At 40.3% G+C, this 26,435-nt stretch overlaps 1 protein-coding gene across 2 annotated transcripts; it reads right to left on the bottom strand.

Annotated features, from left to right (window-relative positions):
• Positions 1 to 1,459: 1,459 nt before the first annotated feature.
• On the bottom strand, positions 1,460 to 26,208 carry etaa1b (ETAA1 activator of ATR kinase b). 2 transcript variants are annotated; one of them, XM_088351297.1, is made up of 7 exons: positions 25,865 to 26,208; positions 20,098 to 20,220; positions 18,823 to 18,884; positions 18,654 to 18,754; positions 10,133 to 10,905; positions 9,668 to 9,843; positions 1,460 to 7,273 (listed from the first exon to the last, which is right to left on the bottom strand). In XM_088351297.1, exons 1-6 carry the CDS (start codon positions 26,019 to 26,021, stop codon positions 9,731 to 9,733), a joined length of 1,329 nt encoding a protein of 442 aa, XP_088207423.1. In that variant the 5' UTR covers positions 26,022 to 26,208; the 3' UTR covers positions 1,460 to 7,273; positions 9,668 to 9,730. The 2 variants fall into 2 exon arrangements, with proteins under 2 accessions (XP_088207423.1, XP_088207424.1); XM_088351298.1 differs by lacking the exons at positions 1,460 to 7,273; positions 9,668 to 9,843 and adding an exon at positions 7,293 to 7,890.
• Between the last annotated feature and the right edge of the window lie 227 nt (positions 26,209 to 26,435).

Consider the following 26,435-nt stretch of genomic DNA (forward strand, 5'->3'; position numbering starts at 1 on the left):
GATCCTTCATTTTTCCTAAAACGAAACACAAGAGCACACACAACAGGGCCCAAGGACCAACATTGCATTTATTCACAGGAAGTGACCAGACTCTCTCGCTGTATAATAAAGATTTGAACCCCAAAAGTGGTCATTTGTAATCAAGAGGAATGATTTGCATATGTGGTCAAATGATTTATTTTATTTGCCTGTCCGAATAAAATTCCGTCCATTATCAACAATTATTATAATCAACCAATTGGATAACTATCTTGAAAGGCAGCAACAGGAACTCCAAATGGTCACACGACACGCCTCGGGATGACATCAGCAGCATTCGAAAGAGTGGCGCAACTGCCTCTCCTCTTTTTAGCTCACGCACTTCTTCCTGGAAAGGGAGCCCAGAGGAGGGGCCTGGTTGGCCTTTGGCACCGTGGACAATAGGGACAAAGAAGACCGATATACAGAGCAAGCCTCTCAGCGAGGAAGCCTTTCGCACGGCAATCACAAGGCCTGGATGGCCCGCGACTTGGTTCCTTTCTCTCAAACCGCCATGAAGTCCTCAATATCAGTCTCCTAAAAAAGGGAGAAAGATTTGGCTTTCTCCATTGACCATGTGGTCCTTCTTGCCTAGTACCTGCTTTTGTGTTTTTATCACTATTGTGCACATTTGAACATAATAATGGTGCGTAAAAAATGAATCTCGAATTGCATTGCGCATGTTGATTTTCGGCTCGGATTAGAATGCACCCCCGGAAAACGTCGCAAAATGAATTTTATTGGGTTTCTTTGGCTATTTCATTCTAATAGGTTAATACTGGCTGAAGAAATTCAAATCTATAGGAGGCCATCCCCTTTTATCAAGCAGGACCGTATAGGCTAATGCGTCAAAAAAAGCCTGCTATTGGCTGAGAAGGGTGTCAACCAAAAGGCCAGGGGCTAACAGCCATAATGGAAATAATTGTGTAGTGAAAGAACTCCTCATACAGCCTCGTATTTGTTTATCAATAGTCTGGCTGCTTGGTATAAGCTGTTGCTGGAAGTGCTATGGGTTATGTTAATGTTGCATCATTGTTGAGCAAAAATGTTTTGGGGGTAATAGTAGTTATGCCCCCTGAGACTGATGTCTGGTAACGCCATTGATTAAAAAACATGGTCAAGTGTGCCCTACGATTGGCTGGCAACCAGTTCAGGGTGTCCCCTGCCCACTGCCCGGAGATGGCTGGGATGGGCTCCAGCCCCCCGCGACCCTAATGAGGATAAGCGGTACGGCTGATGAAGTCAAGTCAAGGTACGCTTCCGTGTTATATGTTGAAGTGTCTTGGCCAAGACACTGAATCCCTAATGCCCCCAATAAGCAGGTAGGTGCCTTGCATGGCTGACCCCCTATTGGTGTGTGAGTGTGTGTGAATGGGTGAGTGTGAAGCACATTGTAAAGCGCTTCGGGAGGTCTTCATTGACTTGAAAAGCGCTATAAAAATGCAGACCACTTACCATTTATTTATAGCCCTCAAAGGACTGCACAGGATTACAACTTACACCAACATGCGGGCAAGGAAAAACTCAAAACCTCAGCATGAGGAAACAAGAAACTTTAAAAAGGGGCCTTACAGGTGGTAATCCCCTTTCCAGTATGACCACGGTGCAATATATTTAGCATTGGGTAACATAGTGAACATCAATAAAAGAGAACAATAGGCAACATGTTGAAATTTGTCCAGAAAGTGCTCGATAGGAATGGCGCCTCAAGTCTGAAACATAGTCCAAAAAGTCTGTAAGAGCAATGACACAGCTTTCCATCTCTGCCGGCTGGTCGATGCAGGCTTTCAAATGCTTCAGATCCAGACGCTGGTAGGTTTCTCAAAAGCAAGCTTTTACGTGATGCGTAAAATTTGTCCTTGGTGTTGTCCATGGATTCCAGTGAAGATTTAATACAGAAAGACACCTGGGGTGGGAGACTGAGGTAAACTGTTAAAACCAAGGGTGTTTTAGGGTTCAGAGCTTTGGGGGTGCTGAGCAAATACTATAAAAATACTGCTACAGAAATATTACAAAATAAATACAGTACTACAAAAGTACAACTACAGTAATACTACATAAATACTAGATATACTACAAAATATCCAATGGAAATACTACATACACACTGTAGAAATACTCCAAAATAAAAGTACATTAATACTATAAAAGTACATTAATACTATAAAAGTACGACAGAAGTACTACAAAAAGACAACTACAATAATACTACAAAAATACGGGTCGGTTACGCCCCTACCAAACTTCGTTTCTTTACATTAGCATGTGGAGTGTCATTACTGAGTTGTGTAGTTCAAACCAAAGTTTAATTAATTTGCAAATTAATTGTGAAACTAATCCAGTCAGTTGGCAGTCCTTTGGGCATTCTATGTAGGAAAACGAATTGGCTGTGGCACTTTTAGTCTGAGGTATCCTTTTTTTTTTTTTTTTTTTTTTTAATAAATATTTTCTCTATTACGTTTAAAAAATGCCCAACTGAGGTCAAAGAGCTTCAATATATTTTTTCCACCATGCTTATCTGCTTTTATCTTACTTTTACCCCTGGTGTTCCGACCACGGAGCGCATTCGGCCAACTCTGGAGTAATGGAGGGGGCTCGATATTGATTTCACGCACGTGCTGGCTGTTTTTAGTCCATAATGTAAATGGTGAAAGAAACAGACTACAGTGGGACCTCGGTTATCACGGTTAATGGGGACCAAAACCACCCACGAAAAGTGAAAATCCGCAAAGTAGCGGCGCACCTTCAAAAAAAAAAATTTTAATTTTATTTTATCATTATTATTTTTTAGACCCAGTTAATGGGGACCAAAACCACCCGCGAAAAGTGAAAATCTGCGAAGTAGCGACACCCCTTCGAAATGTTTTTTAAAAATTGTATTTTCTCATTATTATTTTTTAGACCCAGTTATTGGGGACCGAAACCAACCGCGAAAAGTGAAAATCTGCGAAGTAGCGACGCCCCTTCAAAAAAAAAAACCCTTTGCAGTACACCCCCCCTGTATACAGTACACCATATGGAATACGGTCATGTTGAACGTTGTGGTCACCACCCTCAGGCGCCATAGCATCAAACAAAGATTCTGGCTGAGTCCCATTCTTCGCACTTTCACTCGCTATGTGCCCTAGTCACTCGGTTTTGCGCGTTCACGTGAAAATGGGGTGTGTCCCGATACTCTAAAGACCGAGGGAGAAGTGCCCTCAAACCATGTCATAACCACTTCAGACCTAGGGAGCTCCCTACCTCAATTGGCGGCGAAGTGACTACCCAGAAGGCTTTGCGAATTCTCAATATCAACAAACATGCCCGGAAAGGAACCGCACAAATGTAAGTAGTTTTCCACAACCACGCATGTATTTGCAACAAAATATATTGAGATATCTTACTAAATGCAATAGAAAATCGTATTTTCGCGTTAAAACATGAACATTGCAAAATCGCTACTTTACGAAGTGCACAAATCTACCAAGGGAGCAGCCCAAAAAAAATCTTCACGCTACAAACTGTAAAGTAGGATAACTGTGCAGAAAATCACGGTTCAGCCCATCCCTGTTTGTATCTTAAACGAGTCGTGCTTTTACATCTACATGGCCAGTCGCTAAAGGAGCATAGTCAGAATAACGTTCTGGACATAAGCGCTTGTTTACTGCACACAATTTCGGGTGTCGTGTTTTATTTACAATATGATTCTTTCATGTGAGATCAGAATGCATTAGTTTTCATCATGCATTATGAGTAATGTCTCCGAATTTCACGTGGAAATACAGTTGAAACAAATTACTATCACATAGTCCACTGCCTTCTCTGTAAACACATATTAAGTAAACTAACCTTCTCAAAATGTTGTCCAAATGTGGAGACAATTCTAAAGCATATGTGATGCTGGCCAATAGAAGGCTCTTACAGCCATAAGAATAACATGTCAATTTTGTGTATCTATTCACTATCAAATAATTATCCAGAACACATCCTATAATTTCTCACATCAACTTGTTGAGCATCCTATACACTGTTGTTTTTGTACAATACACAAGCATTAAGTAATTCTTGTTTTTTCCACCCAACCTAAAGGCCAATGTAGAACGTCCTGTGGAAGAGCTGGCCACCATCACAGCTACCACGCCATCCACACCACCGGGCACGTCGTTGGCATCTTCTAATCCGGCGCCAAACCCCAAATCACCCAGAGAAAAAGGAAGCACGATACACTCCTTGACTTTTTGAAAGCGGAGTCTGCCGGAGTGACGAAAAGGCTCGAGGAAACTGTGGCCAAAACTGAGCGGTTCCCGTACTTTTTGGCAAGCTCGAGGGACCTCACTGGAGGGTTCTCAGGGCCAAGTGAGAGGAATGGGATTGGGCCTTAAGCCTTACCTCGGATTAGGTTTGCATCCAGGCTGATTTTCTTCGACCTACAATCGTGGATCCAAATAACCAGTGCATTTTCCATTCGCACCATGGTCTTATTCTGGGTATTTACAACCCTTTTGGCATCTTTCATGAGAGATATTGTAGCAGTTTTGCGGATGTTCTTCTCTTCCTTCTTTATGTATCTAACAGTGGATTCGTTAAGGCCATATTGTCAGGCTACGCTAGCGTAGCTATTTCCTGCTTTCAATTTGTCCAATAAACTCACTTTTTCGGTAATTGTTAGCATCTTTCGCTTTTTCTTTGGTTCACAAGCTGCACCAAGGGATGAAGAGCGTTTAGGAGCCATCACGAGGATTTCACAAAACTTTAAAAATCACAGCGAGACAAAGGCTAACTACAGTAATGGCAAGAAACATACTGTATTGTGCTGTACAGTATATTTACGAGATAAGCTTGGTCTACTGTAGTGAATGGGCCAATGGGGAGTCGAGTAGTCAGCGAGTGCTGGCCAATGAGCTTGCGTTTATGGCCATGACGCTTAGCGTATTCGTGCATTTCTTTGTTTTAAAATTTTGTAAAAGGATGCAATTACTAATTCTAATTGAATATTTTCTTTTCAAATTTTGTAAAATAATGTAATTTCTAATTTTAATGTAATATTTTTCATTATTATTTTTTTAACTATTATTATTTTTGAGGCCCGCGAAGTTCTGAACCCGCGAACGTTAAACCGCAAAGTAGCGAGGTCCCACTGTATATCAAATACAGTCGAATTGCCATCCCAAACCCCCGTTAGTATGAAAAAGGAGGAATTCCACGTACTTGCATGCACAACAATGCTCTTTCGGGTCCCAAACGGCTCTTCAGGGTTGTTTTTGTGGCTTTAATCCCTATATTGCCAATTATTATCTACCATTATTTATAAAATGCCTTAATGAATAAATGAAGAAGAAAAAAAAAACATCATGGATTAGAGAAAATGGAAAATACAATCACAGGGAAAACCCATGAAAGAAAAAAAACAGTACGTTGGTAATTTTTATATAAACACATTAACACTAAAAAAACACATGTAACATTAAAATATTTATAAAACCACACCAAAGAAAAGAGATATAAAACATTAACGTTTTTATGCTCAACAAATTTGAATAAAACAACACAGAATCGCTCAAAACTGCATATTGTAAAAGGGCATCTCAGAGGGAACAAGCTGTTTATTGGCTCCCTTCGTTCACTTCCAAGAGCTAGCTCATAGCGACGCTTTGTTCGCGAACGACACGATTCGGGTTCTGTCAAAACTTATTTGCCTTTTTCTGGCACATTAGTAGATAATATACAGCATTCGTGTTAATCGAAAGTTCTTTAAAGCTCAATAATGTATTTAATATAACAATGTCATAGAAAACCCTCATAGTTAAACACCACCAAGACCAGAGAGATGGTGGTGGACTTCAGGAGAACCAGAACTCACCCGGTTCCTGTAACCATCAAGGGAGAATGTGTAGAATTTGTCCAGACCTACAAATACCTGGGTGTGCAGCTGGACAACAAACTGGACTGGACTGCCAACACAGAAGCTCTATGTAGGAAAGGGCAAAGCCGACTTTACTTCCTCAGAAGGCTGGCCTCCTTCAACATCTGCAAAAAGCTCCTGAAAATATTCTATGAGACAGTAGTGGCAAGCGCCCTCTTCTATGCGGCAGCGTGTTGGGGAGGCAGCGTCAAGAAGAAGGATGCCTCTCGTCTCAATAAACTGGCTAGGAAAGCGAGCTCTGTTGTGGGCAAAGAGCTGGACAGCCTAACAACAGTGAGAGACGAGCACTGAAAAAGCTGAGGTCAATCATGGACAATCCATCGCATCCACTACACAGCATTATCTCCAGACAGAAGAGCAGTTTCAGCGACAGACTGCTGTCACTGTCTTGTACTACGGACAGACTGAAGAGATCTTTTCTTCCTCATGCCATGAGGCTCTTTAACTCCACCCGGCAGAGTAAAGGCCCACATTAAACCACACCACCTACATTGGATATTACCGAATCTTACTGCAATATGTATTCTGTGTAGCATTATTTAGTTACTCTATATAACACGCTACAGTGGGCATTTGCACGTCACACTGGGTATTTGTATATTGTATTCTTTTGGCTTTATTATTGTACTGTTCTCAGCTCAGGGATGCTGCTGGAAATGTGAATTTCCCTTCGGGGATGAATAAAGTATCTATCTATGTATCTAGTTTTCTTTTCTTTTCAATATTTGATACAATAAGAAACAAAATATTTATTTTTTTATCATTGAAGTAATATTATTCAGTGTTGGTTTTCAGTTTAATCTGGAAACATTTTACTTGAGATATTCCAATGTATTTGTGAGTAAATAATTATATAATCGATTTCACTACCGCCACTTGGCTCGTTGAGGATAGTGTCTTTTAGCTTCAGAATGTGCAAGTGACCAAGGAACCTTGTCTCGCACAGGTCAAACTTCAGTCCCGCCGAAGAAAAGTTGCCTTGCCATCGTTCCTGCTGCTTCGTTCGCCATTTTCCCAGTGGCGCCAAAATTTCAAAATGGCTTTTGTCTTGACGCTTTAACTTATTTCCGCGTAATAAATCACGTAAAACATCTTCCGAGTCTTGCTGCTTTAACTTTGTTTAAATTCGCGTAATACGTCACGTTAAACTTCTGCCAAGTTTACAATGTCCACTTAACTCCAAGCTGGTTCACTCACGTAGAAACTCCGTGTAATACTTCACGTTTACATTGTTGTGAGTGCAACTTTGACTGCCTGGGCCCATAACCTGTTAAGGATATGTCAGAGTGTGCAGTTTCCTCATGCGTGAGAAGATAAGCATGATGGTTCAACCTTTAAGCATATTTATTCCTAGACAGCAAGCAAACAAGAACACGGCTCCTTTCAATACAACATGGCAATCAACAATAACAAAAACAAAATATGGTGCGTGCGTAATGACGTCTCACAATGGAAAACGTCACAAGTAAGAGCGTTATTAAATTGACAAAACTTAACTATTCGTAATCGCTATCTAAGTATTGGTAGTCACTATTTTGAAGGGTAACATGATATGATGAGACGTGACATTAACGATTCGGGGAGAGCGAAAAAAACACTGAATACGCTGTCAAGTTTGCGGTGACACACCATTGACAGCAAAAGTAATGCACCGCTTTTGACTGTCAGTAACAGTAACGACGAAAATAGTGAGTTGGATTACAAGATTACTGAAAAACTGGCGTCGTTACTTAACAACATTATTTATAATGGTGTCATTCCCAACACTGCTTGTGAACAAGAACACGAGATACACGAACTCCTCCACTTTGGGTAGGATCTCATCACCAAATCGAAAGGAGAATGCCACGATTTTTTCAACTAGGACTTGGGGGTGTTTATCTTCAGCCCGGCCGCTTCAAAGTCGGCTGCGAACCGCTTTATTGAGAGCTGAAGATCACGGCTTGAGGAAGCCAACAGCACATCATCTGCAAAAAGCAAAGATGCAATGCTGAGGCTTCCAAACGGGACCCCTAAATATATTAATTTAAAAAAAAAAATTGAAGGTTCAAATCTTTGAAATACACAACTTGTACGTTTGCAAAAACCCTTGCAAAAAGCAATCCTCATGTGCTAGTACAGAAAAATGTGAACCCTTTTAAAAAAATATGGTTTTTCAAGTTTAAAATTTTAAAGCAAGGTTGTCAAACTCATTTTGGCTTGGGGCCACATCGTAGGAAAACACCTCATGAATAAATTAGAGAGAAAAAAAGAGGGAGGGAGACAAAAAGATAGAACGAGAGAGAGAGAACGGGAGTAAGAAGAAAAAAATACAAAGAAAGAGACACAGAGAAAGAGAGAGAGACAAAAAGAGATGAAAATAGAGACAGGCTTCCTTTCTTTTGCTGCCTTTTTTTTAAAAAATTATTAACCCATCGCTGTTCATTGTTTACTATTGTTTGTGGAAGATCTGCACAATGGATTCTGTCTTCCTGTCTTGCTGTTGGGCGAACAGACGCTAGCGTGACAGGATGCCGAAATCTGTCGCGTGGATTCCCCACAAAGCAATAGAGATAAAGAACAATGACAGGTGGATATTTAGAAGTGGAGCCATGACGACCCAAGTGGTAAAGGGATCCCTGAACCACAAGTAACATAATAACAATATGATAAGTAGTGCAAGATAAGTTATTATTTTAAAATTGTGTATAAAACTGTGCCCTTTGCGCTAATTAGTAACAAAAAGTAGCTCAACGCTTGAAAAAGGTTGGAGACCCCTGCACAACACAATAGTAACATCGAGTGGTCAAATACTACACATGGTTAATTTAGGTAGAGGTTATTTAAAAGAGGAATCATACTTCTGTATTTTCTGAAGCACATCAATTTGGCGAATTTAAAAAATATTTTATATAAACTTAAGTAGAATTAACAACAACAATCTACCTAGATGATAATTCTAATTTTAATAGCCAAACAAGAAGATATAAAAACAAATTCTTAGAATTACTACCTAGGGCAGGCGTCTTTACCTCATAGCCCGTGGGCAATATGCGGCCCCCAGGATGATAGGATGCCCCTGTCTTTTTTTTTTTTTAATGTTAAAGGTACCATCGAAAACAAGTGCTAAAACAAAACAAAAGACAGAGACTCTGAGTGACCTAACGCCCCTTATTACTTTTAAAAAGAGGAGAAATAAGAAAATAAAATTAAAAAAAAAAATAGACAAGGACAAATCAAAGAAAAAAAGAAAGATGAAAAATACAAAAGGGAAGATAAAAGGAAAAGAAAAATGAACACATTTTTTGTTTTTATCTTTTTTCCTTTGATTCCTCTTTTTTTTCTTGATTTTCCTTTTTTTGCTTTATTTTCCCCTACTTTTCCTTTTATTTCAGTTTTTCTTTTCTGCTTCTTTTACTTATTTCCCCTTCCCTATTTATTTGTTCCTTTTTTCCCTTTTTTCTGCCCTTCTGCTGTTTTGTAGGAAACACCATTTGGCCCAACCTCACCCTGATACTAGATTTGACTAAATCACCTCAATTGAGTTTGAGACCCCTGACTTAGGGCAAGACTTGTATGCTGACATGCTACAAGATGTGCAAAAAAATGGACACAAGAACACAGTTTGGTCTTAATCAAGTGTATGAAATTAAAGTCTGATCTCAGCACAATAAACCAAGGATGAGTGAGAGTTTTGAGGTATTTTAAGCATTTCTTACTAAACATCTGCAAATGCAAATGTGGCCCCAAAATGTTGATTAGTACCTTTGTGACGCATCAGTTTAGTTTTTTAAAAGCAACATAATGTTGTCCACGATTCGTGTTTTTTTATTTTTTGGGGGCGCTTAGCATCCTCTGCCGCTTCCTAGCCAACGCCTTCTGCCTCTTGCGCTCAATTTCGGCCGCTGAACATTTGCCCACCATCTGGCTGGTGACAAACACTACAGAAAAAGAAACAGAAACACTGAGAAAGCCAAGTCACTTTTAAAACAAAGGTACGAGTCAACATTTTTAAACAGAAAGAAAGCAAGTATTATTTTGTATTATTAAGTGACTCCTGGTGGTAAAAACGTTTTTATTTTTTCTTTTGTTTTAAGTGAGGTATATCGAGTCAAGACTACAAGGTAACAGGGCAATGGAAATAATTTCAAACATTTTCCTGACCTTGAAAACACAACATTAATATTCAAGTATTTTCGAGGATTTCAAGTACTCATACGAACCCTGTACCTTTGTTTGTGGCAGCGTGGAACACACTCCTCTTGAAGTTCGCCTGCGAGTGTTCCTGCCCAGCCAGCATGTCATTCCCGGTTGGGAAGCTTTTGGAGACAGGAGCTACCGACGTCTTAACTGGTAGCGAAGTGGAACGCATTAAGGTCCGGCTGATGGGCAAAGGCGAGGTGGAAGGTTGCGAGAGCCTCTCCACAGTGTCGCACGCATGGTAGAAGAGTGTGTCGTCGTTCATGTCGTCCCATTTACAGACAGGGTTTTTGTTCTTGACTGTTTCTTGTTCACATCGAATGGACGTTTTAAAGTAAGGGTTGGGTTCCAACTTGAAAGTGCTTCTGGCGCCAGGCTGGACTTTAGGACACAAATCTCTAAGTTCGGTGTCAGCGCATCGCCGGACAGGGACAGATTCTTGGCGGGGACTGTCAGAATTCTGCATCAGGGCCAGTAGAGAAGAATCGTTGAGGATTTCATCGTCATCCCAGTATTCGTCGAAGTTGGCGCTGTTACCGCCAGGCTCTCTCATTTTATCGTGACCGGAATTGGTATTTTCGTGCTGGATTTTGTCCAGGGAGGATTTGGACGAGGTGGAGCTGAAGTTGCCGCTGACTTGTGCGGACGAGTCAAAAAGGGCTCGGAGTTCGGCCTCGGTTTCGTTCAGCGGAGAAAGCGTTCTGTTGGGTTCCTTCTTTAATTGGGCCGGTACCTCCTGGTTCTGCTGCATATTCTTGTCAAACTGCCGAGCTAGCTGTACGAGCTCATTTAAGTTTTTCTGCCTGAAGAAGAAGACATGGTTTTTTTTTCACACTGATTAATGGGAATGATGGTTGGTACTTTTATTATACTGATTATTTTTTTGCTTGTTTGATATTCCCAAAACTCTTAAACTCTGTTTTTATATTAGACACTAGCAAAGGAGATTGCATAGAATGGGAGTTTGTCATTTTGACTGTTAAACCTGTGTTTTTCATTGTTTTGACTATTATGCATCATTTACATCATTGTCGTTATCCATGGCCATATTCAAGCACGTTCCAGGTAATTTAAAAAAAAAAAAAATCATTATCTTGAAAAAAAATAATCCAGCACTAATTCAAAAATTTTTGTTGTTGACTGATGACTAAAATAAAGTTGCTATCTTAAAGCTGTTCCTATCAATGATCTACTTTCTTTTTGTGTCAGTGGGCTGCTATTAATTGACATGAATTCTGCTATTCTGCCTCAACAATGCACGCACAGCTTGTTTACAGGTACAGAAAGGGCTCTATAGGTTCAATACAGAAGACAAAAAAAGAAAATACTGCATGTGTAAAAAGAAAAAGGGTCCTTTGGTGAGGGGCCCCCAATCTCTGGGAGGTGTGAGAATTCTCCCACCGTGGTCCTCAGCGTGTCGTAAGAGGGGACTTAAGTGGAGGAAGCGAGGGGACTAGGGGTCCGCTCCTCTCTATTTCTTCTCCCTAAGAGACAGCAAGGCAAAGAAAGAGGCGCGGGAGACCGAAAGATCTCGGAAACCCTAGTTATAGGGTCATTAATTGTGAGAGGATGTGGAAGAAAGGAGATCGGAAGGATGATGACTAAAAAGGAATGTTGATGTGTTAGCCTTGAGTGAAACAAAGATAAAAGGAAAGAGTTAACTAGAGCTCGAAGGTATGTATGGTAGAAAGTCTGGAGTTACGGGTGAACATGCTAGAGAAAGAGTGGCTGTGCTTGTGAGTGATAAAGTGAAGGAAAAACTGGTGGAGTGAAAAGAGGTATCTTCCAGATTGATGTTGGTGAGGTTAAAGTGGGTTGTATAAGCATGGATGTTTATAAGTGCATATGGAACTGGTTCAGAAAGAAGTGCTGAGGAGATAGAGGAGTTCTGGATGAATTTGCCCAAATGTTGGACAAGTGCGAAAGAAGGGTGGAAAGTGGTAATACTCGGTGACCTGAATGCTATAGAGTGGGTGATTGAATGGTTGAAAACATGGTTGTTCGATATGGAGTACCGGGAAAAAATGAAAGTGGGAAGAAATTGATTCAGTTTTGTGTAGTAAATGAGTTGGTGATTGCAAATACATTGTTTAAAAAGAGGGACGTGAATAAGTATACTTTTGTCAGAGTGGAAGGTAGTGAGATGGTGGGCAGAGGGGAAAGGGATGTTAAGTAGATTGCTGGATATGCATGTTTACAGAGGTGAAATAAGTGGTATGTCTGATCATTTTTATGTGGAAGGAAAACTGAGGATAGATGGATTGTGGAGGGCTAATTATAGGAAGAGTGCGAGTGAAGAAGTAAAAATGTCAGTTGAAAAAGGCAGAAAAGGAAAGAGTTTAAAAAGAGGATTGGGGAAGAGTATGAACAGATTAGTAGAAGAAAAGTGGAGCGTGTGGAAATGGAATGGAAATGGTTTAAAGAGGCAGTGTTGAGGAGTGCGAAAGAAGTGTGTGAAATGAGAAAAGTTGGTCGAGGTATTAGGAAAAGGATGTGAATGGTGGAATGATGAGGTCTCAGAGGCTGTGTCAGAGAATAAATGTGCCTTTGAGGATTGGCTGCAAGATTAGAGTGGTGATACGTATGAAAGGTAAAAAGTGAAGAAAAGGTTGGTAAAAGCGGTAGTGGAAGCAGCGAAAAGGAAAGCAAATGATGAATGTGTCGAGAGATTGGAGTGAACTTTAAAGATAGGAGAAAATTGTTCTGGAAAGAAGTGAAAAGAGTTCGAAAGAGCGAGTCTGGAAAGGAAGACAAAGCGAAAGATAGGATATTTTGAGGATTTGCTAAATGTGGAGGAAGGGAGAGAAGTGAGAGTTGAGGTGATCGATGGTATGGAGAGAATGCCCGTGTTGGGTGATTTAAATGTGAAGCCTGTGGAAACATGGGAGGTGCAAGAGGCAGTGAAAGAAATGAAAGGGGGGAAGGCACCTGGGTTGGATGGTTGTACTGCTGAATCCCTAAACAAGGTGGCACAGCTATGATTGACTGGTTAGTATGCTTGTTGAATGGATGCTTATAAAGTGGGGTTGTTCCTGTTGATTGGTGTGGCATGTGTGGTGCCATTGTATAAGGTGATAAGTATGAATGTAGCAATTCGAGAGGGATCAGTTTGTGGTCAGTGCCAGGTAAGCTGTATGATAAAATGTCTTAGGAGAGAGAGAAGAACAGATGAGGTAGTGATAGAGGAGCAGACTGGTTTCAGGAAAGGAAGAATATGTGTGGATAAGGTGTTTGCAGTAAGACAGGTGTGTGAGAAATATTTTGCAAAACGTAAAAATGTTTGTTTGGCTTGCATGGACTTGGAAAAGGCTTTTGACTGAGTCGATAGAGTGGCGTTGTGAGCTGTAATGGTAATGTATGGAGTGGGTAGAAAGTTGTTGAAAGCATTGAAGAGTTTTTATGTGAACACCAGAGCATGTGTAAGAGTAGGGAGTGAGACAAGTGTTTCCCGGTGTTGAACGGTGTGAGACTGGGGTGTGTGATGTTGCCAAGTCTGTTTCACATGTACATGGATGGTGTGGTGAGAGAAGTGAATGCAAGTGTATTTGGCAGAGGTGTAGAGATGATGAATAACAGTGGAACGGTGTGGCAGGTTAGTTAGTTGTTGTTTGCAGTTGATACTGCGCTTGTGGCCGATTCTGAGGACAAATTGAGAAGATGTGTGATGGAGTTTGGAAGAGTGTGTGATAGGCCTAAGTTATGTGTGAATTTTGGCAAGAGTAAGGTGATGAAGTGTTCACGTGATAGAGTGGGCATGGCATTGGAAATAAGGTTAAATGGACAGGTGCTGGAAGAAGTTGAACACTTTAGGTACTTAGGTTGTGATGTGGCTGCAGTTGGTGGAATGGAGTGTGAGGTATTGAGCAGAGTGAATTAAGGAAACAAGTTTTTGGGTACTATGAGGAGAGTGATAAGTAACAAGAGTATGTGTATGGCTGTACGAGAATGAGAGTGTGCCGACTGTGTTGTATGGTGCAGAGACTTGGAGCCTGAAAGCAGATTTGAGAAGGAAATTAAATGTTTTTGAGATGAAGTGTTTGAGAAGTATGTTAGGAGTGACGATATTGGATCGATTGAGAAATTAAATTGTGAGAGACAGAACTGGAGTGATATCGGAACTGAGCAAGCATGTGGATAAGAGAGTACTCGGTTGGTCTGGACACATGGAGAAGATGGATGAGGAGTGAATGTTGAAGAGAATCTACAGAACAGAAGTAAATGGAAGGAGACTAAGAAGAAGGCCGCTATTGACGTGGATGGGTGGTGTTTGAATGCACTGCAGGAATGAGGTCGAAATATAGTGGAAGCTAGAGCTCTTGTTGGTAATATGAATGAGTGGAGAGGTGTAAAAGGATAGTGGAATGTTTAGACGTGTTCTAAGGGATGGACAGGGCAACTGTATGATGCAGCAGGGTTAAACCAGGTAAAGCTGTCGGGCCCTGCTGTTGAACAGAAGAGTGTGTTGTGTCACCCTGACCTGAGTGAAATAGCCGCTTTCTTGTGTCCTGTTTTCATATGGAGGTACGAAAGCATGACCGACTTGGGTGCTTGAGGTGCTTAACTTGGTGTGTTTTTTTGATACTTTTCCCCTTTTTTTTAATTTTCTTTGATTTTTGGTATGTGTTTGTCTTGCTGTCTGTCACCCCTCTTGAGGAATATGACTAGGGTAAATAGATGAATAGATAGACAGATAAAAAGAAAAAAAGCCATATTTTGACTCATTTTAATGATATTAATCAACGGTTAACAAACTTTTGCAGGCTGGCGCCCCCTTGGCTCCCCAGTGAATTCCTGGCGCTTCACCTTAGACACATATGGAAACAAACACCTCTTGATATCGTGATATTTGGTATGCTGCAATTTGACTGGGCCAGAGTGGCGTGCGGAACTGGACCCTTATGCATCATCCACTTACTCATCCTGCTGCACGATTTAGAAAAAAAATTGTGATTTTTCAGACCAGTAATGCAATTTTCGATTGTTTTATTATGTACAATTTCTGTGTTAATTGTGTTTTTATCAACACTCAACCATATTGAAATGCTAAACCTAGAGAAAACAGCACCATCTTCTGGCGAGCTTTGTTAGGGTTGCTTTCTGTTGACCATTTTTTACTTTTCAATTCTTCCATCGATAGAAATACCTACCCACCTATGAAATGTACTAGATAGCGCTGCAAGCTCATTAAAATAGTGGTCTGGAGATTTTTCAAAATAAAATAACATTCCATTTATTTATTTTGGCATGTCTTCATTACCAAAGTCAACCTCCAACATAAATAACATCTGAAAAAAGGAAATATTGAACTCTTAAAAAAAAAAAAAAAATCAAAAACATTTTCAAAGTATAAAAGATCAAATGTACGCACTTAAAATAACCCACACCAAACAACATAAAAAACAAAAATGAATTTTGCACACTATAAAAAGGTAAAGATTGCACGCTAAAAATAATCCACATACCTTTAAGGCTGTAATCATGAAATTTCTGCAATGAGTGTAATATAAAATGTACCATGTGCTACTGCAGCATGTCCATCAGTGCAAGAAATGTATTCAAGTATTAATTCAAACCCACCATTCCTGCCAACTTATTAAAACTACTGCTACTACTATTCATTACGTTTATTATAACGTTTCACTTATTAACTTGCATAAATAAAAAGTGTTACCTCTAATCGATAATGCAGTTTTAGGGTTGGACACTATTAGACATTTTTAGCTAGAGTCACAGCATTGGTTATTTCTTCGTGCCTTTGCAAACTTTATTTGTATGGCGTGAAGGTCGCAAATGCTTTGACGGAGATTTGTTTACCTCTCAGTCCACTTGTAGATGCGCCTTCTTCGTCTTTTATTTGTAATCCTTTTTGACATGCCGTGTATTTTAATAAGTGATAATTTTTAAGGTGCTGTTACAAATGACTTGTGTTTCCTCTTGAACTAGCGACATGCGAAAGCAAATTCTACAACGTGTTTTTTTCAGTTCCACATCCCCTTTGTCAAAACCAAAATAGGTCCAAACAAGTGATGTACCGCCCTTCTTCGGAGCAAGCTTTGTTTCCTTCTCGTTTGTTGAGTCTGGGACTATATTTACAGAGTCCGCCATGACACTCAATGAGCTCACACGGTGGGTGTGCCACAGTATGGTGCTTGCAAACTTTGAATCGCGTTTATTGGCTTGTGCCATTATTAAAACTTGCCTCTGATTGCCTAGCGATTTTAAAACACGAACAGTAACAATTGCGTTTGGCCAAAACTACATCACTCACGACAAAACCTTGAAAAACTGACTATTAGACAATTATGTTGTAGATTTTTGATTTCCATATTTTTCAGGGCAGATCTGCTTTTGTTACCCAAGAAATCTAATTTTAAAAAAGGGCTCTGGGGAGGGCTTTTAGAACAAGGTTGAAATCTTATCTGAGGTTTGGGTCTGTCTGCAAGTTAAAAATCAATAGATGTATCCTTTCCTCGTTTTGAGTGTCTAAACTTTTTTATAATTTAACTACAAACACATTTTCAGCATTGAAAAGCTTTCTGCTGAAAAGGATTAAAAATCTATATTTGTTTTTGGCCAAATTAAAAAAAAAAAGAAAAAAGAATAAGAGGTGCTAAAAATCAATGTTGTCAGCATGTAACGTGAAATGTTAGAAGGGAAAGGAACATTTTGTGCACAAAACGGCTGCTTTTCATTGTGTGCATGAGGAAAATAAATGCGCCGTTCAAATGCCAAGTGTTAACGGACAAGATATTTCACCAAAAGTAAGTGTGACCCATTGCTTCTACTTTTCTGTGAGCAACTTGGCTAATGTGTACATGCTAAAAGTTAACATGTTAATGTTCCTGTTAAATTGGCCTGAAATCCCAATCCAAAGAAAACTAAATGCTGTTCTTGAACTGTTTGGAGAATGTGGACGGTTTTAGTCTCTTTTGAGAGGCATAACAAGTTTTGTCCCAAATAAACAATCACTGCCAAGTGCCAATAACATTGAGTACACGGAGTTGGAACACAAAAAAATAAGTTTTTTGTTCTCTTATTAACATATAAATGTTTGCATGGGCTTGCACCCTCATATCTCTCAGATTTAATTCTCGCCATTTTAAAATATATTTTTTTGCAATTAAATGTCTGCAGATGAGTGCTGGAAATCAGGTGAGACAACAGTTCAATGCCTTACCTGGTACCTTGTCAAATTTGAACAAAATTTGAAACACTAAAAATTGTATATTATAATTTTTTTCTTCTGGCAGGTCCCGGTGTTTCCAATAGTGGCCAATTTGAGACAACCAGTTAACTGCACAAAAGGTTTTGCAAATCTCTATTTTACTTTAGCCATTTTTTTAGAAAAAGAGTTGTAAATGTTTGACTTCTCTTTCTAGAAGTCAATCAATGTGCAAGTGTGAGCGTTATACTGGTGCCTAAAAATGAATCACAAGTGGCATTGCACACTTTGATTTTGGGGTCTAATTTGAATACACAGTGAATATCTGCACATCACTCTCTTCAGAATTACATTGGCTAACCAATGTGTCAAACATCATCAAGCTGGTTCAGAATGCGGCAGCTAGACTTTTGACTAAGACCAAAAAGTTTGAGCATATTACTCCTGTATTGGCCAACTTGCACTGGCTCCCAGTCCACTTAAGATGTGACTTTAAGGTTCTCTTATTAACATATAAATGTTTGCATGGGCTTGCACCCTGTTATCTCTCCAATTTGATTTCCCCCTATGTTCCTGCACGGAGTCTGCGCTCGGAAAATGCCGGTCTACTTTTGACTCCAAAAGCCAAAAAGTCTGCAGGCTCGAGAGCGTTCTCCATCCGGGCCCCGGTGTTATGGAACGCCCTGCCTCTGGAGATAAGATCTGCAACCTCAACGGAAGTTTTTAAATCGAGGCTTAAGACACACTTCTATTCCAAAGCATATGATTGATGCCCACCTCATTCTGTTTTGTCCTGTCTTTTTCCGACGCCTGCCTGGCTGATACGAAGGAGAAGGATGATTTGGGATAGGTCAGCGGACCAGCGTCTGACCTGCAGCATGTCAACCCTTGCATTTACCAGCTGGCAGAGACGGGAGGCAGCGTCGTGGCCGTCATAGACTTTCTGGACTGGTTTGCAGGCTGGGGGCGTCGTTGATGTCATGCGCTTTCCGGACATTTTCAACATCTTACCTAATGTTTACTATTATGTGTACAGTAATGCTAATTGTAATTCACGCTGGTCAATCCTGGAAGGGGGATTACCACATGTGAGGTCCTTTCTCAAGGTTTCTCTTTTCTCCTCACACTGAGGTTTTTGAGATGTTCCTTGCCCGCATGCTGGTTTAAGATCAGGTAATTGTGTAATTTTGTAATTGTAATCCTGTGCAGTCCTTTGAGACATTTTTGTGATTAAGGGTTATATAAATGTGACTTGACTTGACTTAACTCTTGTGGGTTTTTGCATGGTTATTTCCAGTTTTCCTTAAAAGCTTAAAATCCATAGTTTTTTCCTCCATTATATGCTCTTCTATTTTATTCAAGTGTCATTCAATCAGACGCCCGTCTTACCAAATGGACTTCCTCGGTGCTCTGGCTTTGGGCAAATCAGGCGTCAAGTTGTCACCCATCCACTGCCATAGGGGCGACAGCTTCCCTTGAGGTTTTGTTTCCTACGCATAACACAATGTTGTTGACATGGCACCAGTTCAACACTTCAAATGTAAGATGAGCAGCTCACCTTTGGCGCAATGAGGTTGACAATGTCAGATATTTCCAAAGCTCTGGCATTCTGCCCTCTCCCTGAAAGGGGATAGGCAGGTCAGTACCCAGAAGTGGAAAAAAAAAACGAGTTGGATTTTTAGTAATAACTATACGGTTATCAAATAGTCTAGGGGTGGAAGCCCATATACCAGTAGTAGAGAAAAAAAAATAACTTAGCGGGGCTAGACGAGTAGAAGATAGAAAAAAAGAAAAGGAAAAAAAGAGAAGAAAAGAGAAGAAAATGAAAAAAATGGGAGGGTAGGGAAGAGAAGAAAGAAAATGAAAAAGAAAAATTGGAGAGAGGAAGAGTGACAAAGGAGAGAGAGAGAAATAAAGACAAAGCGGGAGAGATTAAAAGCGAGTGAGAAAGAGAAATAGAAAGAAAAATCAAGCTACAGTTGCTTTGGTGGCATCTGGCTTATTTAAAACTGCAGCTCGTATTTTGCCTTTTTTCTGTTGAGCTTCTCTCAGCTCTGCCTCGCAGGCCGAATTCAATTCGTCGGCGGGCCTAAACTGGCCGCATTTTTGACACCTATGGAAGAGTGCTACTTTGTTTTGTCATGGTAGCAAAATCTATATTCATAGCTGAACCGGTGGGGCTTAACCTTGCTGCATTAACTTAATATTAACACGCCCCATAAAACATGACAAACAATATAAATTACAGGTCGACCAATTAACGGGTGTGCCGATTATCGGCATGGATATTTGGGAATTAGATGCATATTTGTATCGGCATTTTCTTTCTTATTCAACGAACCGATTATTAAGTGCCAGGCAGCCATGACACTCTCTCTTTGCCAAGTTAAGTCATACCACAATGACTTGTTGACAAAATGCCTTGATTTAATTTAAGTCATGTTGGCTGTATTGTATTTTATTTATTTAGCCTATTGTAAAAATTTCAGGGCACTATTTACGTTTTTATGCACTTTTATACGAGTTGCTTCTAAGCCTAATTTTATTTCCTGCACTGTTATACTGAGTGAAACACGTGTCAGGTTAGTCGTGCTGAAATTCAAATTCCTTGACTGTAAAAGTTTTATTTGAATTTACAACAAATATTCTTTCTTTTTGCATTATAAAACATTTCTTAAGCCAATCTTTAAGCTCCAAATATTGGTTATCAGCCTCATCTTTACACTAATAATTGAGATAGGTATCAGCCCTGAAAAACAGTATTGGTCGAACCCAAATAGAGACATGAACCAAATAATATCAATAAAAGCGGTTGGCATATGTTTGTATTTACTAGTGCTGGGGGGTGACATGGGACCCCACACGATCTCCTGGGATGGTTCCGGGTCACTTGGAAAGTCTAGATTGTTGAATCCAGAAGTTAGGATGTAGCCTTGGCGCTGAGGACTTGGTAGTTCTTTGCGGTAAAAACAACAGTGAATAGAAATTAATAATAATAATAATACATTGAAATTTGAAGCACGTTTCAGGACACCCAAAGTCACCGTACACATGAGTAGGACACAACAATAAACCAACAAAAGTAAAACAAGCAAGTAATGAAGAGCCCCAAAAAAACAGTTAAAAGAGGCAGTGTGTGAGGCATATGGGCAAGAATAAGCAAGAGGTGAGTTCTTGAGTCCGGATTTGAAGGTGGACAGGGATGCAGAATTTCGGAGGTCAGGCGGCAATAGGTCCCATTGCTGGGGGGCTGAGCGGCTGAAAGCTCTGCTACGCAATGGAGCTGAGGCGGGCAGGGGGTATTATAGTGAGATGGAGGGAGGAAGATGATTTGAGGGTGCCGTAGAGGAGGGGTGAGGAAGGGGCGGAGACGGTAGATGGAGCGCAGGGGGAAGTATGTTATTTATATGAGAGTTAAAGGAAAGTGTGCTATCGAGGATGACACCTAGACTCTTGACCATAAAACGGAGGAATTGTCAACATAAAGAGAGAAGGAGTCAACTTTAGAGAGGGTGGATTTGGTGCCAATGAGAAGTAGTTCTGTTTTATTGCTGTTCAGTTTTAGGAAGTTGATGGTGAACCATGATTTTATTTCAGAAAGGCAAGAGTTAAGGTCAGGTGGCGGGAGTCATCCATGAATCAGTGGAAGGAAATATTTAATTTCCTGAAGACAGCCCTGGGCCAGACTTGATGAGACTGGAGAGGGGTCGGAGGAGAAGGACTTGAGTTGAATGAATTGAGTGCTGCCAAAGAGGTACAAGTGAATCCATTGGAGGGGAGTGTGGGATAGACCAAGTGAAGAGGGTTTGCTCAGAAGGGTGGAATGGCAAATGGTGTCAAAGGCGGCACTAAGGTAGAGGAAGATGAGAATGGAAAGTAATCCAGAATCAACAGCAATGAGGAGGTCGGAGGAGAAGGACTTGAGTTGAATGAATTGAGTGCTGCCAAAGAGGTACGAGTGAATCCATTGGAGGGGAGTGTGGGATAGACCAAGTGAAGAGAGTTTGCTCAGAAGGGTGGAATGGCAAATGGTGTCAAAGGCGGCACTTAGGTAGAGGAAGATGAGAATGGAAAGTAATCCAGAATCAACGGCAATGAGGAGGTCGTTTGTGATCTGTGATAAGTGCAGTTTCAGTGCTGTGGCACGGACGGAAACCGGACTGAAAGGGTTCAAATAAACTGTTGGTAGAGAGATGAGCATGAAGTTGGAATGAGACTACTTTTTTGAGAATTTTGGATATGAATGGTAGGTTAGAGATAGGGCGGAGATTTTTGAAGTTATTGGGGTCTAAACCAGGCTTTTTCAGGATGGGCATGACCATAGCAGTTCTAAGGGCAGAGGGGACAGAAGTGGAGGCAGAGGTGGACATTGAATAATGGATAATGGCAGAAATACGGGGGAGCAGAGAAGAGAGGCAGGAGTTTAGCAGGGAAGAAGGAATGGGGTCAAGCAGACATGTGGAGGGCTTGGATAGAGCGATTATTTCAGATAATAAGCGAGCATTCAGAGGCAAAACAAGGAGCAATCTGGTTAAAGTATAAACACTTGGACACCTCAACTCCAACAAAATGCCAAAACACAGGCCAAAAATAAGCAATAGAGCCATAAATAACTAACTTAAAAAAAGGAGAGTTGCTCCCAGTAGCGGCAGCCAGTAGCGGCAGCCAGTAGCGGCAGCGTTGTCTTGCCCTAATTAGATTCCACGACTTTTCAGACAAAATCTAATTCAATTTTCCATGAGAATAGACTGAAGCTTGTTTCAGAGCAGTGGTTACCAGCGCTTGACAGTGTTTGGACATTAAATGAACAAGGTAGAGTAAAAAAAGTCAAGAGGCTTAAAAGGACTGATTAGGCGGAATGAGATTTCTCGATTCTTGTGGAAGGACGCTCTTAAATTGAAGACAATTTTTTGAAAGAGGCATCTTATCAACACCCCAATCGGATGTCCAGCTAGCAAACTATTATTGAGCCCTACATCCTGTTTCCAGATGTTTGGGCCGGGCCATGCGTATTTCCATTACAAAGTTATTTATAATGTAATGAAACATTACCGAGCTATTATACTTTCCATTAATGGGGATGGGCAGTCTGTCACTAATCAGCGGAATATTTTTTGGCACAACCCCAGCCTACTGCTTCGACTAGGCTAACAACTTTCTTAGGTAATCCCTGTATCTCACCAACGCCAGAGCCATTACCTGTGAAACCGATGAGATGGAGCTATAACTCGTGAGACACTGCTACATTTGGGACAGTTGTATTTCATTCATCGTTGAGACCTAGCTCCCTCTAAAGATACCCGATGCTAGCATATAGCTAGCCAGCCACTCTCTATCACGCTTTAAATTAAAGTAAAAGCTCTTTAATTTTGTTGTGCTTTTATAAAATTACAATTAAGACCACCCATTCAACTGCAATAATATGTTTTTGTTTTATTTGTAGATCTATAGTTGCTATTTTGTTACAGTCGTATACGCTCAGTCAGTAAGGGTCATCTCGAGGTAAGTTTGAACCTTTGGGTCTTAGAAAAGGTGCAAGGCTACTAAGTGGCTTTACATTTTTTATGGGGGTTTTGGTCTTCATTAACTGCGAAAGAACGTGTGAGGAGGGGGACATAGCTTATACAGGAACAACAAACTAACTCAATAGGGCAAACGTTAGCACATATTTTGTCGTCAGTGTGCTAAATTTTGTTCTTTTCATTTATAAAATTATTTTTGCCATACACCATGCCTGGAGACAAAATAAAACGTTTTGGCCGGAACCTAGAGATGGAGAAAGAGATATTCAAGTGCTTTGAAGTTCAAAGATAAAATGGATATTGAGTGTCTTGGCTAGGTGTACGTTTTGCAAACACTCAAGATTGCAAAAGCCAAGAAATGTAAAGGCTTCACTGCTTCCACAGGTACACCATTTCTTCGTCATAGTATGTGGCAATTTTAAGTATTTTTAGGGGGTTGGCTTCTATGCGAGAATAAGCGGTGACTTTGGGAGTAACGCGCTACTTTATTGTGTCAGTAAATTGGGGGGGGGTAACTGAGATATGATGGAAGGAGACCAAGAGGAATGCCGCGATTGACGTGGATGGATGGTGTTATGAGTGCACTGCAGGAATGAGGTCTAAATATAATGGAAGCTAGAGCTCTTGTTGGTGATAGAAAGGAGTGAAGAGGTGTTGTGAAAGGAAAGTGGGATTGTGGACGCGTTCTTAGGGATGGGCAGGGGTAAACCAGTGATAGCTGTCGGGCCCTGCTGTTGAACAAAAGAGTGTGTTGTGTCACCCTGACCCGAGTGACATGGCCGCTTTCTGGTGTCCCGTTTCAGCTGGAGGGACAAAAGCATTACCAACTTGGGTGCCGAGGTGCCTAACTTGTTTGGGTGTTTGGGCAATTGGGTTGGCCATGGTCCAAAACATTTTGTGTGTTTGTTTGTTTGTTATTTATTTCCCTTTTATTTTCTTGGTTATTGTATGTGTGTGTCTTGCTGTCGGTCACCCCTCTTGAGGGATATGACCAAGGTAGATAGATAGATAGAACTGAGATGCAGTTACTTGTTACTTAATTTCAAATGTAAGTAATTACGCTTTTTTCAATTAACACTGTCGTCCACTGAGTTTACATGAACAAAAAAATCTAAACCAAATCAGAGCAGCGTTGATAATGTGAAATCTAAACAGTCGATTAAAGTTTAATGCTTATTTGACCTCCAAGAAAAAGTGCTTAAAAAAGCTACATGTAAAAATCTCCACGATGAAACAAACAAGGTAAGCAGAATTGGCTTTTAAAAATGTACTTGATTGTATCGTTGTCAGTGAAAAGGAGGCCAGTTAAAGCCAATTATAATTAATGGGAACTGAACTTTTGTGCATCATTTCTTCTTATGTAGGAGTAAAACACAGGTCAAGGTATTATATGGGGGAAAAAAATCTAATCTAACGACATTTACCCCTTAACGTTCAAATTGTTGAGAAGCAAATAGGTGTGTTCATTGGATCACCAGTCATGAAATACGTCATGCCACAAGTCAATGTCAAAGTCAGCTTTATTGTCAATTCTGCAGCAAAAACGGAATGGAAATTGTGTTTCTCAGCGAGCGGTGTCTAAAATATAAAAAATAAAAAAACACTATGCTAGGACACGAACACACACTTGTAGACAGTACGACAGATAAATAGACAGCGGACAGAAATTAGAAGGGTTTAATGCTTAGGATTCAATATATGGTGACCATTTCAAAATGTACTCATCACAGAAACATCATGATCAGTCAGAAAAACGTACCCCCCAAAAAATAGCTAGCATAACTCACCTGACAGTCAGCTGTTAATACCATTCTCTGCGAACATGGTCTCAATACATCAACGACAAGCCAGTATAATATTCGTTCTAAACACATGATAATGTCAACAGATAAAAAAAACTGCCTAAAAGCATTGGGGGCGGCAGTAGCTCAGGAGGTAGAGCGCTCGTCTTGGGATCAAGGGATCCCAGTTCGAATCCCGGCTCGTCCGTGTTACATGTCGAAGTGTCCTTGGGTAAGACACTGAACCCCTAATACCCCCAATAAGCAGGTTAGCGCCTTACATGGCTGCAAGGCCGCTATTGGGAAATGTGGAGCACATTGTAAAGCGCTTTGGGAAGTCATTGACTTGAAAAGCGCTATATAAATGCAGATAATTTCATTTTCATTTCATTCCTGCATCGTTTAACAATATTTGCTGTAATAAGTTTGTTTCACTCAATAACCCCCTTTAAATATAAAGAGACTTGTCAGATAATTTACAATATAGACGTTAGCCTTTGACCTTTTGTTTGACACCACTATTGGCCAATAGCAAGCTTTTTTCAGTCCTTAGCCTGTGGAAAGCCTTTGACGGCCACATTAGTTAGCCAATAAAATTCCCAATATACATTCATGCATATTTAAAATGTGTATTTAAATCAGAGCCGAAAATAAACATGCGTCATTCAAGAGTGAACAATCAGTGATTGATTTCTGTAGAAAACAAGTCAAACATTTACATCTTTCAAAATGTCTAAAAATTGGCCAAAGTTAAATACATGTTTAAAATGTTTTAGGGCTGCAAACTGGCAGTCTTGAAATGGATACTTTTGTAAACGTTGTGAAAAATGTGTAAAATACAATGTTTGGTTCTTTAGATTATGAACGCATTTGTCAAAGTACAGGTAAGGCTTCAAGCTAGTGTCTCACTTGTTTTCCAGCTAAGGTAAACATCCTACATTAATCTGCAGGCATGAGATTGCAAGAGAAAATTTTTCTCTTTTCAAAAAAAAATCAGGCGAGGTGAAAAACCTTCAATTGTTGTGTGTTCCAACTCAAAAGTAAAGCACTTGCAGTGATGAGTTGATTTTGCACAAGACCTGAGTTACCTTTCTATAGAAACTATCCCTGTCCATATTCTCCAAACGGTTCAAGAACAGTATTCAATTTACTTAGGGTACGTATTGGATTAGGATTTAGACGAATTTTACAGGAACGTTGCAGAGATCCCCATTTGCTGTTGTTATCCAGCATGCGCCACTTTTAAAACGTTTGGTAAACAATCAAGCACGTTAGTTAAGACATAATTAATAATCACCTTTACTGACGGCTGCTAGTTTTTTTTCTGTATCCAATTTGTCCTGATTGGTCCTGTGATTTACTTTCGATCCAGACCCGGACGGATGAAGGCAGGGGGCACATGGTGTTGAAGAGGACGAAACCGTCATCATAGAGCGCGTCCTCGTCTCAGACATGTTGAAGTTAAACCGGTTCGACCGAGATCGCTTCTGCTCAACATTATCTTAGGTTTTGAGTTAAAGCGATGCAAACGGCGACGACACTAAATTTGTTGTACTTTTGCATTTAGTCTAGTACGGCAGCACGCCGCCATATTTTTTTGTGAAGCTCTACGGAAGCCCGGCAGGTACTGAGGCGTGCGAAAAAAAAGGTTAAAACAGCAGAGGGTTTTTATGGACAGTGTGCGGTATTGGATTACTAAATGCGCGGGGTATTGTAGCTAAAATATTACTCAAGTAAAAATACTGTTAATTCAAAATAACACAATTTAAAGTATCGGATAAAGTCGTCATCCAAAGAATTACTTGAGTAAGAGTTAAAAAAAAGTACTTGGTAAAAAAATCTTCTCTGCTACTGAGTGACTGCAGCAA

The sequence above is a fragment of the Urocampus carinirostris genome, chromosome 13 (genome assembly GCF_059441175.1).
Source record: "Urocampus carinirostris isolate Australia breed hairy pipefish chromosome 13, RoL_Ucar_1.0, whole genome shotgun sequence".
Classification (NCBI taxonomy): domain Eukaryota; kingdom Metazoa; phylum Chordata; class Actinopteri; order Syngnathiformes; family Syngnathidae; genus Urocampus; species Urocampus carinirostris.

Excerpts from the sequence above, each read along its gene's own strand:
- etaa1b (XM_088351297.1), bottom strand. The coding sequence starts at position 26,021 with ATGTCTGAGACGAGGACGCGCTCTATGATGACGGTTTCGTCCTCTTCA. Across the intron at positions 18,885-20,097 it reads CATGTCACCCCCCAGCACTA|GGAGAGGGCAGAATGCCAGA; the intron begins GTAAATACAAAC and ends ATCCCCTTTCAG. Across the intron at positions 10,906-18,653 it reads GCACCGAGGAAGTCCATTTG|GCAGAAAAACTTAAATGAGC; the intron begins GTAAGACGGGCG and ends CTTCTTCTTCAG.